General features: G+C 43.7%; 2 protein-coding genes and 1 non-coding gene across 3 annotated transcripts in view; all 3 read right to left on the minus strand.

Annotated features, from left to right (window-relative positions):
* Positions 1-42: 42 nt before the first annotated feature.
* Positions 43-3,810, minus strand: LOC111952985 (gamma-interferon-inducible lysosomal thiol reductase). Its single transcript, XM_023972036.2, has 7 exons — positions 3,235-3,810; positions 2,416-2,604; positions 2,127-2,198; positions 1,919-2,011; positions 1,201-1,353; positions 784-852; positions 43-389 (listed from the first exon to the last, which is right to left on the minus strand). Exons 1-7 carry the CDS (start codon positions 3,412-3,414, stop codon positions 330-332), a joined length of 816 nt encoding a protein of 271 aa, XP_023827804.1. The 5' UTR covers positions 3,415-3,810; the 3' UTR covers positions 43-329.
* Positions 631-704, minus strand: trnaa-ugc (transfer RNA alanine (anticodon UGC)). The gene has a single exon. It is a non-coding gene; the product is annotated as a tRNA-Ala (tRNA).
* A 92-nt stretch (positions 3,811-3,902) lies between the features above and the next one.
* LOC111952984 (phosphatidylinositol 3-kinase regulatory subunit gamma) overlaps positions 3,903-13,454 on the minus strand; it is a 34,690-nt gene continuing 25,138 nt past the window's right edge. Inside the window, exons 7-16 of the mRNA XM_023972035.2 lie at positions 11,647-11,732; positions 11,247-11,352; positions 10,989-11,087; positions 10,637-10,817; positions 9,258-9,383; positions 9,017-9,159; positions 8,745-8,921; positions 8,571-8,642; positions 8,287-8,460; positions 3,903-7,838 (exon numbers count right to left, since the gene is read on the minus strand). Coding sequence (XP_023827803.1) covers positions 7,646-7,838; positions 8,287-8,460; positions 8,571-8,642; positions 8,745-8,921; positions 9,017-9,159; positions 9,258-9,383; positions 10,637-10,817; positions 10,989-11,087; positions 11,247-11,352; positions 11,647-11,732 — 1,357 coding nt within the window. The 3' untranslated portion in view covers positions 3,903-7,645. The remainder of the gene's footprint in view (positions 7,839-8,286; positions 8,461-8,570; positions 8,643-8,744; positions 8,922-9,016; positions 9,160-9,257; positions 9,384-10,636; positions 10,818-10,988; positions 11,088-11,246; positions 11,353-11,646; positions 11,733-13,454) is intronic.

The following is a 13,454-nucleotide window of genomic DNA, read 5'->3' on the forward strand; positions in this document are numbered from 1 at the left end:
GATGTTTAATTTCAGACCCCACAGTTATATGCACTCTTAGGCTTGAAAGAGAAATCTGTTTATACAAAATGGAACCGTAACTTGTTAGCATTGGGTTAAATGATCAACACATATGGAGTTATTTGACACAGTATCATACAATCACACAGAATAAAACAAGTATTACAATTCATGAAATACATTTCAGCAACAAGAGTAAAGAAATTAGCAACTTATGATTTATGTTGGACTTGCATTGTCTTTCAAAAGAATGAGGGAAACTGGTACTTATACTGTAACAAAATATATTTTGAAAACAACATGAATGGCATGCAGAATGACTGTTGGTTTCAGCACAGACTCCTGTCTAGTTTCTTCTGCGCGCCAGTGCAGGCAGGGGGCTTTCCTCCCTGTGGACAAAAATGGGTGATCATTACATTTTAGCTCAGCCGATGACCAAGGACACATTTACATTTACATTTACATTTAAGTCATTTAGCAGACGCTCTTATCCAGAGCGACTTACATTTACATTTAAGTCATTTATCAGACGCTCTTATCCAGAGCGACTTACATTTACATTTAAGTCATTTATCAGACGCTCTTATCCAGAGCGACTTACAAGTACATACATTCATACTTTTTTGTACTGGCCCCCCGTGGGAATCGAACCCACAACCCTGGCGTTGCAAGCGCCATGCTCTACCAACTGAGCCACACGGGGCATGTTGACACCATGTTGATCAGTTTAATACTCAATTACATTTCAAGTGATCAAACAAGGACCAGTCACACACAACTCACCTTGTACATCTTGCAGACCAAGTTAAAAAGTGATGACATTGCTTTGTCCTGAAAGTCACCTGTGTATTCCTGCAAAGACGCAAAAAGGAGGAATTGGAAAGTCATGTACAGGCTTGACCTTGGCACATAGTTTGATTCCATGACCTGCTATACACAGTGTATCTGTTCAAAAAGCAGCACTCAGTAACACTATGGTTAATAATCTGTAGATGCCTCAAACCCATTGTTCCCCTCTAATTAGGGACTGATTTAGACCTGGGACACCAGGTGTGTGCAATTATCAGATCAAAAAACCAGCAGGCACCAGCCCTTGTAGAATAAGAGTTGAATAACCCTGCTGTAGATGCTTGCCACTTGCTGTAGTATAGCCATGTTATCTACATCGTCCCCCTAGTTTCAGTCCCAGCAGTGTTCTACCTTATTAATGGTCACCCAGGGGACGTGTGTTTTGGCTGGACTGAGAGCATTGGTCTTCAGGGCGTTCTCATGCATCAGTTTGAAGCCGAGCTCTCCCTTAACACAGGTTGTGACACTGTCCCACGTCATGGAAGGGACGTGTAGCTGTAAGCACTAGGGGAGAACAAGACTGCATGTTAGAACCAATAACCCAGAGCCCTTAATGTGTAAACAGAAAAGGTGCACAAATGCATTTGTTTATTTTTGTTACTTTTACCCCAATTTCGTTGTATCCAATTGGTAGTTACAGTCTTGTCTCATTGCTGCAACTCCCATACAGACTCGGGAGAGGAAAAGGTCGAGAGTCGTGCGTCCTCCGAAACACAACCCAACCAAGCCGCACTGCTTCTTGACACAATGCCCATTTAACCCGGGAAACCAGCCGCACCAATGTATCGGAGGAAACACTGTGCGACCGTGTCTGGCCCGCCACAGGAGTCGCTAGTGCGCGATGGGACAAGGACATCCCTGCCGGCCAAACCCTCCCCTAACCCGGATGACGCTGGGCCAATTGTGCGCCCCCCATGGGTCTCCTGGTCGCGGCCGGCTGCGACAGAGCCTGGACTCTAAGCACTGCGATGCAGTGCCTTGCGCCACTCGGGAGGCCCTCACAAATGCATTTTGAATTAAAAAGAATGCAAGTGGTTTAACATTAAGTTAAAAACAGTACAATGCTCACAGGTTGGGCGGCGGCGAGAACATTTGCTGCAGATTCCATGCAGTCAATGACAGGGAAGGCCGAGTACAGACCCACTGAATGTAGAATACATGCCTAAAGGGAAAGTATGAAATACAAAATAAACTATTTCAGGGACAGATTACCTATTTTTAGTGATTCAAGTTATAAGCAGAACTTCAGACATTTGCCATTTTATTGGCAAGCGCACCTCAATCATGTTACTATGACACTCTGGTTCCCCATGTTCACAGGTGAAGGGAGAATTCCCTGAGGGAAGCTCCTGTGAAAGAACAGGAAAAAGGCTGCAGCATGAACACAAAACAAGCTCTCATGTATTCAATAGTCAGGGACTGTGGATGGATATATCAATCAAAGGCCTATACTGAGGTACAGGCTGAACTTGTCCAATAACACCCCCCCCCAAAAAAAAMACATTTACAATGTGCCCTCCCCACTGAACCTGACCCAGTACTCTCCCATCTTGAGAAGAGGCCTACCTGTGCATTGCCGTAGGGCACCAGTTTTACCTCCATGATATCATGGAGCATGGCCCAGGTAGGGAAGAGCTGCTGGGTGAGGAAGACCCTGCAGCCTGGACACAGGCTCTCATAGTACAGGGTCACCTCAACTCTGGGTACTGCTGAATTGGGCCTGGTGGCATTGAGCTCCAGACACTGCTTCTGAACCTAGACAGGAATCATGTTCAGAGAAAGCTGGGCTGGAACTCTTTCAATTTGACAAATTAATTACATTCTGTTCATATTGAGATATGCCTGGAATTCACACAAGTAAATGTGGGAAACATGCCACTTGCAAACTGCAGTTTTTCAGAAAAATATCAGAATTGGGCTGCCTGTCTAAACACAGCTCATTAAGGATTGGTTTCAGTCACATGCACTCAGGAAATCTAGGACCTCTGGTGCTCAATTTCAAAAGCATGACTCATTTAACCATGGACAAGGGACTCTTTGAACAGTAATTTAAAACTGAACTGACAATCCTGATAAACATGGGATATACTCACATATACATATTGACCTTGTTATATAACATGGAATAGCATAATGTCTTAATGTTTGGTGAGATTAGACATAGGAAAGTTGATTTGTAAAAAATAAATGACAGGTTATTTAATCATTCAACTGAATAACTTCTGTAGTAGGCTGCATGCGACACATTCAAAAGTACCAGGGTATAATCCAGAAAAAAAAGGTACATGAAAATAGATTTTATGAAAGTCTTATAAACAGAACCTAGCAACTGGCATTATGTCCGAGTGCAGTTATTTGAACTTGATAACGATACTCCAAACTTACCCCACATTCTATTGCAATTTCCAAACTCCTACACCACTGAGACGGGGGGTATTCACAGCCCGGTTTCGGCTTTGACTTTCCTTGGGATTTCTTGAAAGTAGAGCAGAAAAAAAGAAGGACTAACACCGATGCAAACTTCATGTTGCTTACAGGTACTGAAGCCAGAGCCTTCCTTAACATTTCCCTCAGACAACACTGTGACCAATTTGAAAAGTGAGTGGGTTGGAGCTCCTTCCACCAATGATTACAACAATCATCCTTAGCTGTGATGAGGAGATGGATTCTTGTGACCAAATGCTCTCATTGGACATCCCACAACAGCATATCATCGTTTCAGACACTTCTTATACAGGGACAAATTGATAGGCAAAACAGGAATAAGAACAAACTTCAAACTTAGGCCAGAGTAGAATCCTTCTTGATTGACTGAATTAACATGAATAGATAATGAATAATGTATGTAGTCACAACATTAAAGAAATAGCAGTACATAAAACAGTCCATCACGTGTCTAACTACATAGAAAATTGCCAAGGCTACAGTGAGGAAAATCATAGATTGTATGACCATGTTGTGACAGTAGATGTCACAATTCTCCCAACATTTACACTCAATTGCCTTCTGAGCAAGGGATTGCTTTTGTCAAAATAATTGGAGGAAAAATGTCAGGCATTTTGACAACTTCAAGCTTTAATAAAATTGTTAATTTTTTCATTAGTACCATACAAAACTATCAGTCTGACAAATACATCATATGGAGTGCAGCCAATATTTTCATTAGGTAATGCAATAATTGTACAGATTTTTTAAATAATGTTGCTTACTGTCAATTTAAAAGTGCATTTTGCTGTTCATTAGCAATGTTTTGGGGGGGATTTCTACATTTCAAATTACTGAACTCCAGCCAAGTATTATACACATACTACATGTATCAAATAGCAGTATCTAACAGACTTCCATTATGTCAAGGGAGCAGTTTCACAAATACAAAAGCTAAAAACCAGGCAGTCTACAAATTTGAAAGTCAACATACAACAAATACTACGACAGTTTCATTCTCTAACAAAATCTAAAAAAGCCTGTGTAAACAGCCTAACAGTCTTTTCGATCTATTTGGTTATTTAGAGATAAATTAAATCTCTAAATAAGCATGAAATATAAATGTAAAGAATATCACCAAAAGTATTCACACTAGCTTATTCAATTAAATCTGCTCAGGTTATGATGAACAAATAACAAAACACAAACAGGTTTCATAAAAGCCACTTTCAAACAGACCATTAAGAGCCACTTCAAAGACACCGTCCTTGTCTTACAATGAGATGTCCACTATGCGGAGTGTTTCTGACCTATCATAGCCAGTTATTGTAAATTAATGAACCTGTTCAAGTCAAATTATAATAAAACTCCTGAAACATGAGCTCCCTATTCATGTCTTTGTAGTGCATTTACATTAGCAGATTGTAACATTGACACAGCGACATCCCTACTCAAGCCTCATTTGTACCCACACACAGGCTTTCTCACAAGCTGAGGAAATGTGTCGTTTTACGTTGCACCGTAGTAGCAGAAATCAAGCATAGCTTTTGTCATGACCTCCAATATAATTATTTATTTTTATTTAACCTTTATTTAACTAGGCAAGTTAAATAAATGTACAGTGATGGCCTACCCCGGCCAAACCCTAACCCGGACGGCACTGGGCCAATTGTGCGCCGCCCTATGGGACTCCCAATCACGGCCAGTTGTGATACAGCCTGGACTCGAACCAGGGTCTGTAGTGACGCCTCTGGCACGGAGATGCAGTGCCTTAGACCGCTGAGCCACTCGGGAGCCCAAGTCCACAGAAAAGGCCAGGGGAAACAATGTCACTGAGAACAGACCTAGCTACAGATTGTATGCCAGAGAATGTGATATAACCAAAGAATGTTGGTGTCCATTACTGGGCRTTAGAGGAAAGCCCCATACAAACCGCCGCCATAGATTTTTCAACTAACCTGTTATTGGCAATACTTTTTTCACAGAATCGAGAATAACGAAAGTATCTGAAAAATGTCCGTTTCCAGTTGCAGGTGGTTCTACAAAAAACAGCAAAACCTCAAAGATATTACATCCAAGTATTGTACGGCATGAGGAGGTACCTCGACATCTTAGCTGCCGCAGATCTAGCATTTCCCAGCATTATTGCAGGAACTAGTAGATTCTACTTCTACGGCCACACGTATAAGTAGGTGACAAACAAAGATCTAAGCACACCACGAGGCATATCTCACTTAAACATTGATATCTTTCTGAATTTATGGTTTTTGTAGAACCAACTGCAACAGACTAAGATACTTTTTAAAAGGAATCGAGAATTAAGAAAGTAATCCCTAAGAACAGGTTAGTTGAAAAATCTATGGCGGCGGTTTGTGTGGGTCTTTTCTGTAGCACTCAGTAATGGACACCAACACTCTTTGGTTACATAACATTATCTGGCGTACAATCTTCAGCTAGTCTTAACCTGGCTGTGGTCATGTCAGTGGAGGGCCTACGTAGTCTTACACTGCATGCAGAGCCACCGTGTGCAATTTGAAAACAAACCAGAAACATATTTTTTACTCTCTTTTTTATACAGCACCCTCTCTTGCCAAAAAAACTAAACTAGATTGTCCCAGTTTTCAAAGATCCGTTGACCTGAAGGACAGTCTAACTGAGCAGGACTCTGGCTGAAAGCTATGTTCAGTAAATAGTCCACAGACTATTATTGTCATCTCTCTCCAAGGAGACACTTTTCACCTAACTACCAGATAAACATAAGAAACAGGTTAACCAGATTAACATCAACATTGTTGTCAGCTATAAAAGGTTGATTTACACTAATCCCAACATGATCGGCAATCTAACCACTCCTAAAAGTGAGCAATAAAATGCACCAATGTCTGATTAATACATGACAAGTGTAAAGGTTATCACTCATTCAGTGATTTGTCATGAATCAAAATCAATGTTGATGATGCATCGTGAAGTTGTATGTCAAACTCGCTGCATAGYACTAATCAGTTTGTCAAAGTAGTGTTTCAAGTCTACCTAGAATATCTGGTGTATATGTTAGCATTAAAGTACAACTTGTTTCCTGGGAAAGAAGCTCATTCACAAAGTGTGGCAGGTAAGGTCCGATTAAGTAAATTGTGGAATTAGGCTACTAATACCTTAATGAGAGACTGAATACTGCGATGCATACTGCATACCCAATATGTAGTGAAAAGACAATGCTTCTTATATCTGGTACACAACCCCCATAAGATCTACCATCTATCCACAACTATAAAATATGAACGGAAATCCATTTCCACCATGCACAAATCCAACACCGCCATCATACACACAGTAATGCAAGGGTGGGCAACTTCGGTCCTCAAGAGTGTCTGCTGGCTTTCAATCATTCCTTTAAGTCAGCTACTGATTGAGACCTGGGAAACCAAATGTGTGYACTGAGCCCTGACCCTGGAAATCAGATGTGTGCACTCTGAGCAGTCAGTGGCAGTAGTCCCAGGGAGTTACCCATCCCTGCGCCAAGGCAATCAATAGCAAGGTCCATTTCAGATTTCTAGTTTCATACAGTGCTGTACAAAACACTTGGCATCTGATTGGGGCAAGGCATCCACACTGACTCTGATCTACAGAGAGAGAATGGAAGACCGAGGATTATAAGAGAAGGCACTTTCACCACCAAGTGTTCCACCATCAAGGACTGCAACTCCAGCAGTGTCCTCAAGCTACACCAGGGGCCATGCCCGCATCTAATATCATCAACCTCAAACTATTTTAAACTTACATAGATTTTTTTTTTTTTAAGCTTTCAGAAAAAGACAAATTCATCTTTTTGTTTAACACATTGGTACTGAATTTTGTCTTTGTCTTCTTTTGTCTTTATGTGATAGGGCACATAGCAATGAGTACACAGAAAGGAGAATGCTTTCTTTGTATGCGTCCCATAGCGCTGTGGGAGAAAATGTGTATTAATATGAACTTGCAACAAAACACAGAAAGTCTGTTAGGTATTTTTGTTCTCCATGTCAAACCCTTACACCTCTAACTGTTGAAAAAAGTTACTACACCCCCAAAATGGCACCCATAACAAGTCGATTTAAAAAATAATTCCCTCCATTGAAAGGAAAATGGAATCTACAGCAGTTACTTTAAAATAGTCAAAATATTTTTATCCTAAAAGATTTAACAAAAATATAACATTTACAGGGTCTCTTCAAAGTCAAAACCCAGTCAGTCATTATATCTGCCACTTCCACTCCTGTCAAACCCAACGCTCAGAAAGCTGTTTGCTTTTTTGTTGGGAAAAGTGAGGGTTTGTGGTCTCAGTTCTGTGTGTGTTTTTGCTCTGTGCCGGGCCGTGTCCGGGTGACGGTGTGTCTCATCTGGGTTGCTGCTGGGTTAGGACAGGACATGCCAGAGTTACATTCAGCGAGTCGTTGTGCTGGACCAGGGAGGTGTGTCTGTAGTGGAGAACCAGCTCTCTCAGGGAGCTGTACAGGTTGTAAGGCTCGGCGAAACCGTAGCCCGTGGAGGTCTTGAATATCACACAGTGCTTGACGTCCCCGTCCACGCTGCATGTACAGACGTGAAGTCAACAACAGAACATTTGGTTAGACACCACGCCCAAACACAGCAGTCAAAGTGATATTTCAGCACAAAATCAAAGTTTGATAGATGTTTTAAGACCTCATCAAGACACCATCAACTTTGAAGATCCTGCTATATGCCTCAATGCCAAATGTTCCTCAGTCCAATAGGTTTGGATGAGCTGACTCAGTTGTGTTACTGCTTAACGGCCCTTTGCGGATAAGATTGGCCAACCATGTTTTCAGATGGTCCCCACATTTCCCATGCATTTGAGATTTTCAGGCATCATCTCGGCAGGTGAGTCCGGAAAACATCTGACAAACCTGGTTAAACCCCACCCAACAGTCTAGTCGTATTTCCAACCCAAATCATTATGTGACCGCAGATCAGGTTAATGGGACTCACACTACAGAACAGGTTAATGGGACTCACACTACAGAGCAGGCATAGGAGCCCTTCTGGGACTGGCTGTCTCGGATCAGGAAGGTGCCGTCACCCTTGCCCTTTAGCAGCTCTTCGGCCTGGCCGCGCTTGATGTCGCCCACGTACCAGGTGCGCTCGTCATGGTGCGGCAGGTCATCCATCTCATCCACCAGAGAATATAGGCTGGGAGGGAGAAGAGGGGATGAAACCAGGGTCAATATGATACACGATAAGACATGATTAAACATGGTGATACATCACAACTGTCAGACGGCCACATTGGTTTAACTCACTCTTCCACGTCGTTCTTGATCCCAAGCCACTCGTTAATCTTCTTCTGTCTGGTGCCCTTCTGATTGAGCCACCTGGGGCGTTAACACAAGCTAATGGTTAGTTCCCATGTTCCTAAACATTTCAGTTTCGCATTGTAAAGTGTGTGTGTGTGTGTGTGTGTGTGTATAACCTACACCAGGTACTGGTCTCTGATCTTCCTCAGCTGCATGAGGTCTGGTTTCAGACTGTTCATCTTCTTGTCGATCTCTCGGTTGTCCGTCGCCTGCTCCTTCAGGTCCTGCTCCAGCTTCCGCTTGCTGTCATGGATCTCAGTCACACGAGACTTCAGCTTATCTGAATTACTTTGGATTCTGTAAGGTGGAGCGACAAGATTGGGAGGTCCCCCACTTCATAGTCATGATCACTACAGGCTTCATGAAAATCCTACAACAGGCAATGTAGATACCTCTCAATCTCTTGGCTGTTGCCCTCCCTGTGGAACTTGTCAATGTACTCCTTGCTGTAGCGCTCTTGGGTCTCGCACTGCTCCTCAAAGATATTGATGGTCTCGGTGAAGGCCTCGATGGCCGTGTGCTTCATCTGTAACTCCTGGAGTACAAGGAAAACAGACGAGGTTTTGCTCATTTCAAGTGCTATGGAACCCAGACCCAAATGGGACAGTGAAAATGGATGTGTTGAATATTTACCTGAGAGGTGCGAGTGTACTCTTCATACAAGACGTCATATTCCCGGCTCTTCTCCTGGTACTGTTCATGGTACACCTTCAGTTGCTCTCCTACTGCTTCCACGTTATCCTCTTTCACCACCTGGTCCTGGAAATAACAAAGACCATTAACTAACCAAATCAAATCAAACTATTTGTCACATGCGCCAGATACAAGAAGTGTAGACCTTACAGTGAAATGCTTACTGACAAGCCCTTAACCAACAGTGCAGTTCAAGAAGAGTTGAGAAAATATTGACCAAATAAAGTAAAAAATAATAAAAAGTAACACAATAACGAGGCTATATTCAGGGTGTACCGAGTCAGTGTGTGGGGGTACAGGTTATAGGTAATTGTACATGTACGTAGGGGTGAAGTCACTATGCATAGATAATAAACAGCGTGTAGCAGTGTACAAAACCAATGTAGGGGGTCAATGTAATAGTCCGGTGGCCATTTGTTTAATTGTTCAGCAGTCTTATGGCTTGTGGTAGGAGCTGTTAAGGAGCCTTTTGGTCCTAGACTTGGCGTTCCTGTACCGCTTGCCATGCGGTAGCAGAGAGAACAGTCTATGACTTTGGTGACTGGAGTCTTTGACAATTTTATGGGCTTTCCTCTGACACCGCCTATTATATAGGTCCTAGATGGCAGGAAGCTTGGCCTCAGTGATGTACTGGGCCATACACACTACCCTCTGTAGTGCCTTACGGTCAGATGCCGAGCAGTTGCCATACCATGCGGTGATGCAACCGGTCAGGGTGCTCTCGATGGTGCAGCTGTCAAACTTTTTGAGATCTGGGGACCCAAGCCAAATCTTTTCAGTCTCCTGAGGGGAAAAGGTTTGGTCGTGCCCTCTTCACAACTGTCTTGGTGTGTTTGGACCATGATAGATCGATGGTGATGTGGACACCAAGGAACTTGAAACTCTCGACCTGCTCCACTACAGCCCCTTTGATGTTAATGTGCACCTGTCCGGCCTGTAGTCCACGATCAGCTCTTTTGTCTTGCTCACATTGAGGGAGAGGTTGTTGTGATACAACCACAGCAAGATGTTGAGCTATAGAACACTCAATGTGGGCTCAATGTATTTCAAATAGAGGGGCAGCAAGCAAACTCTCCTCACTTAAACATAATGGTTTGATAACATTTCAGACAAGCTATTGCAGTCCTCTTGGGGATGCCATGGGTTTGGGATTTTCCTTAACGCATGTGCCATAAGAAATGTAAGGCCTTCCAGAAAGCATAAGGGTGCTGTTCGAAGGCTATATTCCTTTTCTCTTATATCATCTATTTAAAAACCAAGTAACCCCATTGACATAAGGCCCAGAAGTCAAACCAACATTAACAGAATCATTCTACTACCTGCTGATATTTGGAGATGGGGTACAGTAGCCGTGAGTCCAGCTTGGGGTTGTACTGGGCCAGCGACTCCTGGTGATAATGCAGGATGAGCTCCACCACAGAGGAAAAAGTCAGCGGCTCAGAGAAGCCGTACTTGCCGCCTCGGTGGAAGATCTTGATCAGCTTGTTGTTTCCTCCTTTTCTAGAAAAGTCCAGAGCAGTTGAGCAATGTTAGAGGTTCTGTGAAAGTCTCTGGAAGCTATCCAAAGTGGTGGAACGTCATTGCATTTGAAACAAGTGACTAGGGAGTAAGTTTATTTTAAGAGAGACAAACTAGTCTCTTTTAGACAGACTAAATTATCAATACCCTTACCTGAGAGTCAATGTGTATTCTCCTTGCACCTTGCTTGAGGCGTCTCGGACCAAGAAAGTCCCATCCGGCATGTCTCTCATCTTCTCATTCACCTCCTCTCTGGAAAAAATATCATGATTACGTCACTAAAGCTGGGTGAGTAAGATGAGTGACAAGTGACAATCATTTCTTCTTGAAACAGAAGATTGTGGTCTCAACTGTAAATAACCAAGTGTGTACATTAACACTGGATTCATTCTATAGCCAGATAAATTGTACCTGGAAATGTCTCCCCAGTACCACTCTGCATCGGCCATCTTGCTGCCGTCTCCATTGATAACAGAGGATGCCATGGCTTTGGTTTTGGAAGGTTTGGGAGGTAGGGCTGTCAAAGGGACCAATAGGTGGTGGTGTCACAATACAGTGGGACATCCATTCAAAATGGACCCAGGAGATAAAGGTGTTTTTTAGTGAGAGTGATATATTGTTGTGAGCTTGTGTATATAGACTCAATATTGTGTTACTTTTTTCTCCAATTTAAAAAAAAACTTTAGTTTATTTAGTAAATATTTTCTTAACTCTGTTGTTTGAACTGCATTGTTTGTTAAGGGGCTTGTAAGTAAGCATTTCACCTGTTGTATTCAGCGCATGTGACAAATAAAATTTGATTTGTGTTTACCTGGTGGCATTTCTTCCAGCTCCCAGGCCCTCACCGCCAGCAGTCTCTCCAGCACCTGGGCAGAAACCTGACAATCTTCTTCTGACCTGGACAAAAATCAATACACTCCTACGTCAGTCATTCAGAGTACGGTGGAAAGAGTGGTTCAACGGGATGAGGGGAGTCATATTTTACAACAGTACAGGAGGGAGATGTAAGTAACGTGGGACATTGGTTGGAGAGGTGTTGAGTGGACGTACTGTATATTCTGCTGACTTCAGAGAATAGTGTCCTTCCAGGAAAACAGACGTGTTATGGCTTCTATCTCAAGCTGGCTCAACCTGCAGACCATTTCTACAGCCAGACACTTTGTAGACTGACAACCGCATGAACTCAAGAGGCTGGTCATGTTGATGCATTTCTTCCTATCTCTCTCTGTTGGCTGGCCAGTATCTCTCTCTCCCTCTCTCCGTGACTGTTGGCTGGCCAGTATTTATTTCTCCCTCTCTGTGTCTATTGGCTGGCCAGTATTTTTCTCTCCCTCTCTCTGTTGGCTGGCCAGTATTTCTCTCTCCCTCTCTGTGTCTATTGGCTGGCCAGTATTTTTCTCTCCCTCTCTCTGTTGGCTGGCCAGTATTTCTCTCTCCCTCTCTCTATTGGCTGGCCAGTATCTCTCTCTCCCTCCCTGTGTGTCTATTGGCTGGCCAGTATCTCTCTCTCTCTCTCCGTGTCTATTGGCTGGCCAGTGTTTCTCTCTCCCTCTCTGTGTCTATTGGCTGGCCAGTATTTCTTCTCCCTCGCTCTGTGTCTATTGGCTGGCCAGTATCTCTCTCTCCCTCTCTCTGTTGGCTGGCCAGTATCTCTCTCTCCCTCTCTCCGTGTCTATTGGCTGGCCAGTATCTCTCTCTCCCGTGTCTATTGGCTGGCCAGTATTTCTCTCTCCCTCTCTCTGTTGGCTGGCCAGTATTTCTCTCTCCCTCTCTCTATTGGCTGGCCAGTATTTATCTCCCTCTCTCTGTTGGCTGGCCAGTATCTCTCTCTCTCTCTCTCTATTGGCTGGCCAGTATTTCTCTCCCCTCCTCTGTTGGCTGGCCAGTATCTCTCTCTCCTCTCTCCGTGTCTATTGGCTGGCCAGTATTTCTCTCTCCTCTCTCTGTTGGCTGGCCAGTATCTCCTCTCCCTCTCTCTCTCTCCGTGTCTATTGGCTGGCCAGTATCTCTCTCTCTCTCTCTCTCTCTGTGTCTATTGGCTGGCCAGTATCTCTCTCTACCTCTCTCTGTTGGCTGGCCAGTATCTCTCTCTCCTCTCTGTCTGTGTCTATTGGCTGGCCAGTATTTCTCTCTCCCTCTTTCTGTTGGCTGGCCAGTATCTTCTCCCTCTCTCCGTGTCTATTGGTGGCCAGTATTTCTCTCTCTCCTCTCGCTGTTGGCTGGCCAGTATCTCTCTCTCTCCTCTCTCTCTCTCCGTGTCTATTGCTGGCCAGTATCTCTCTCTCCTCTCTCTCTCTGTGTCTATTGGCTGGCCAGTATCTCTCTCTCCCTCTCTCTGTTGGCTGGCCAGTATCTCTCTCTCCCTCGCTCTGTGTCTATTGGCTGGCCAGTATTTCTCTCTCCCTCTCTCTATTGGCTGGCCAGTATCTCTCTCTCTATTGGCTGGCCAGTATTTCTCTCCTCTCTCTATGGGCTGGCAGTATTCTCTCTCCTCTCTCTGTTGGCTGGCCAGTATCTCTCTCCCTCTCTTCCGTGTCTATTAGCTGGCCAGTATTTCTCTCTACATCTCTCCGTGTCTGTTGGCTGGCCAGTATTTCTCTCTACCTCTTCGTGTCTGTG

This window comes from Salvelinus sp. IW2-2015, linkage group LG26, assembly GCF_002910315.2.
Source record: "Salvelinus sp. IW2-2015 linkage group LG26, ASM291031v2, whole genome shotgun sequence".
NCBI lineage: Eukaryota > Metazoa > Chordata > Actinopteri > Salmoniformes > Salmonidae > Salvelinus > Salvelinus sp. IW2-2015.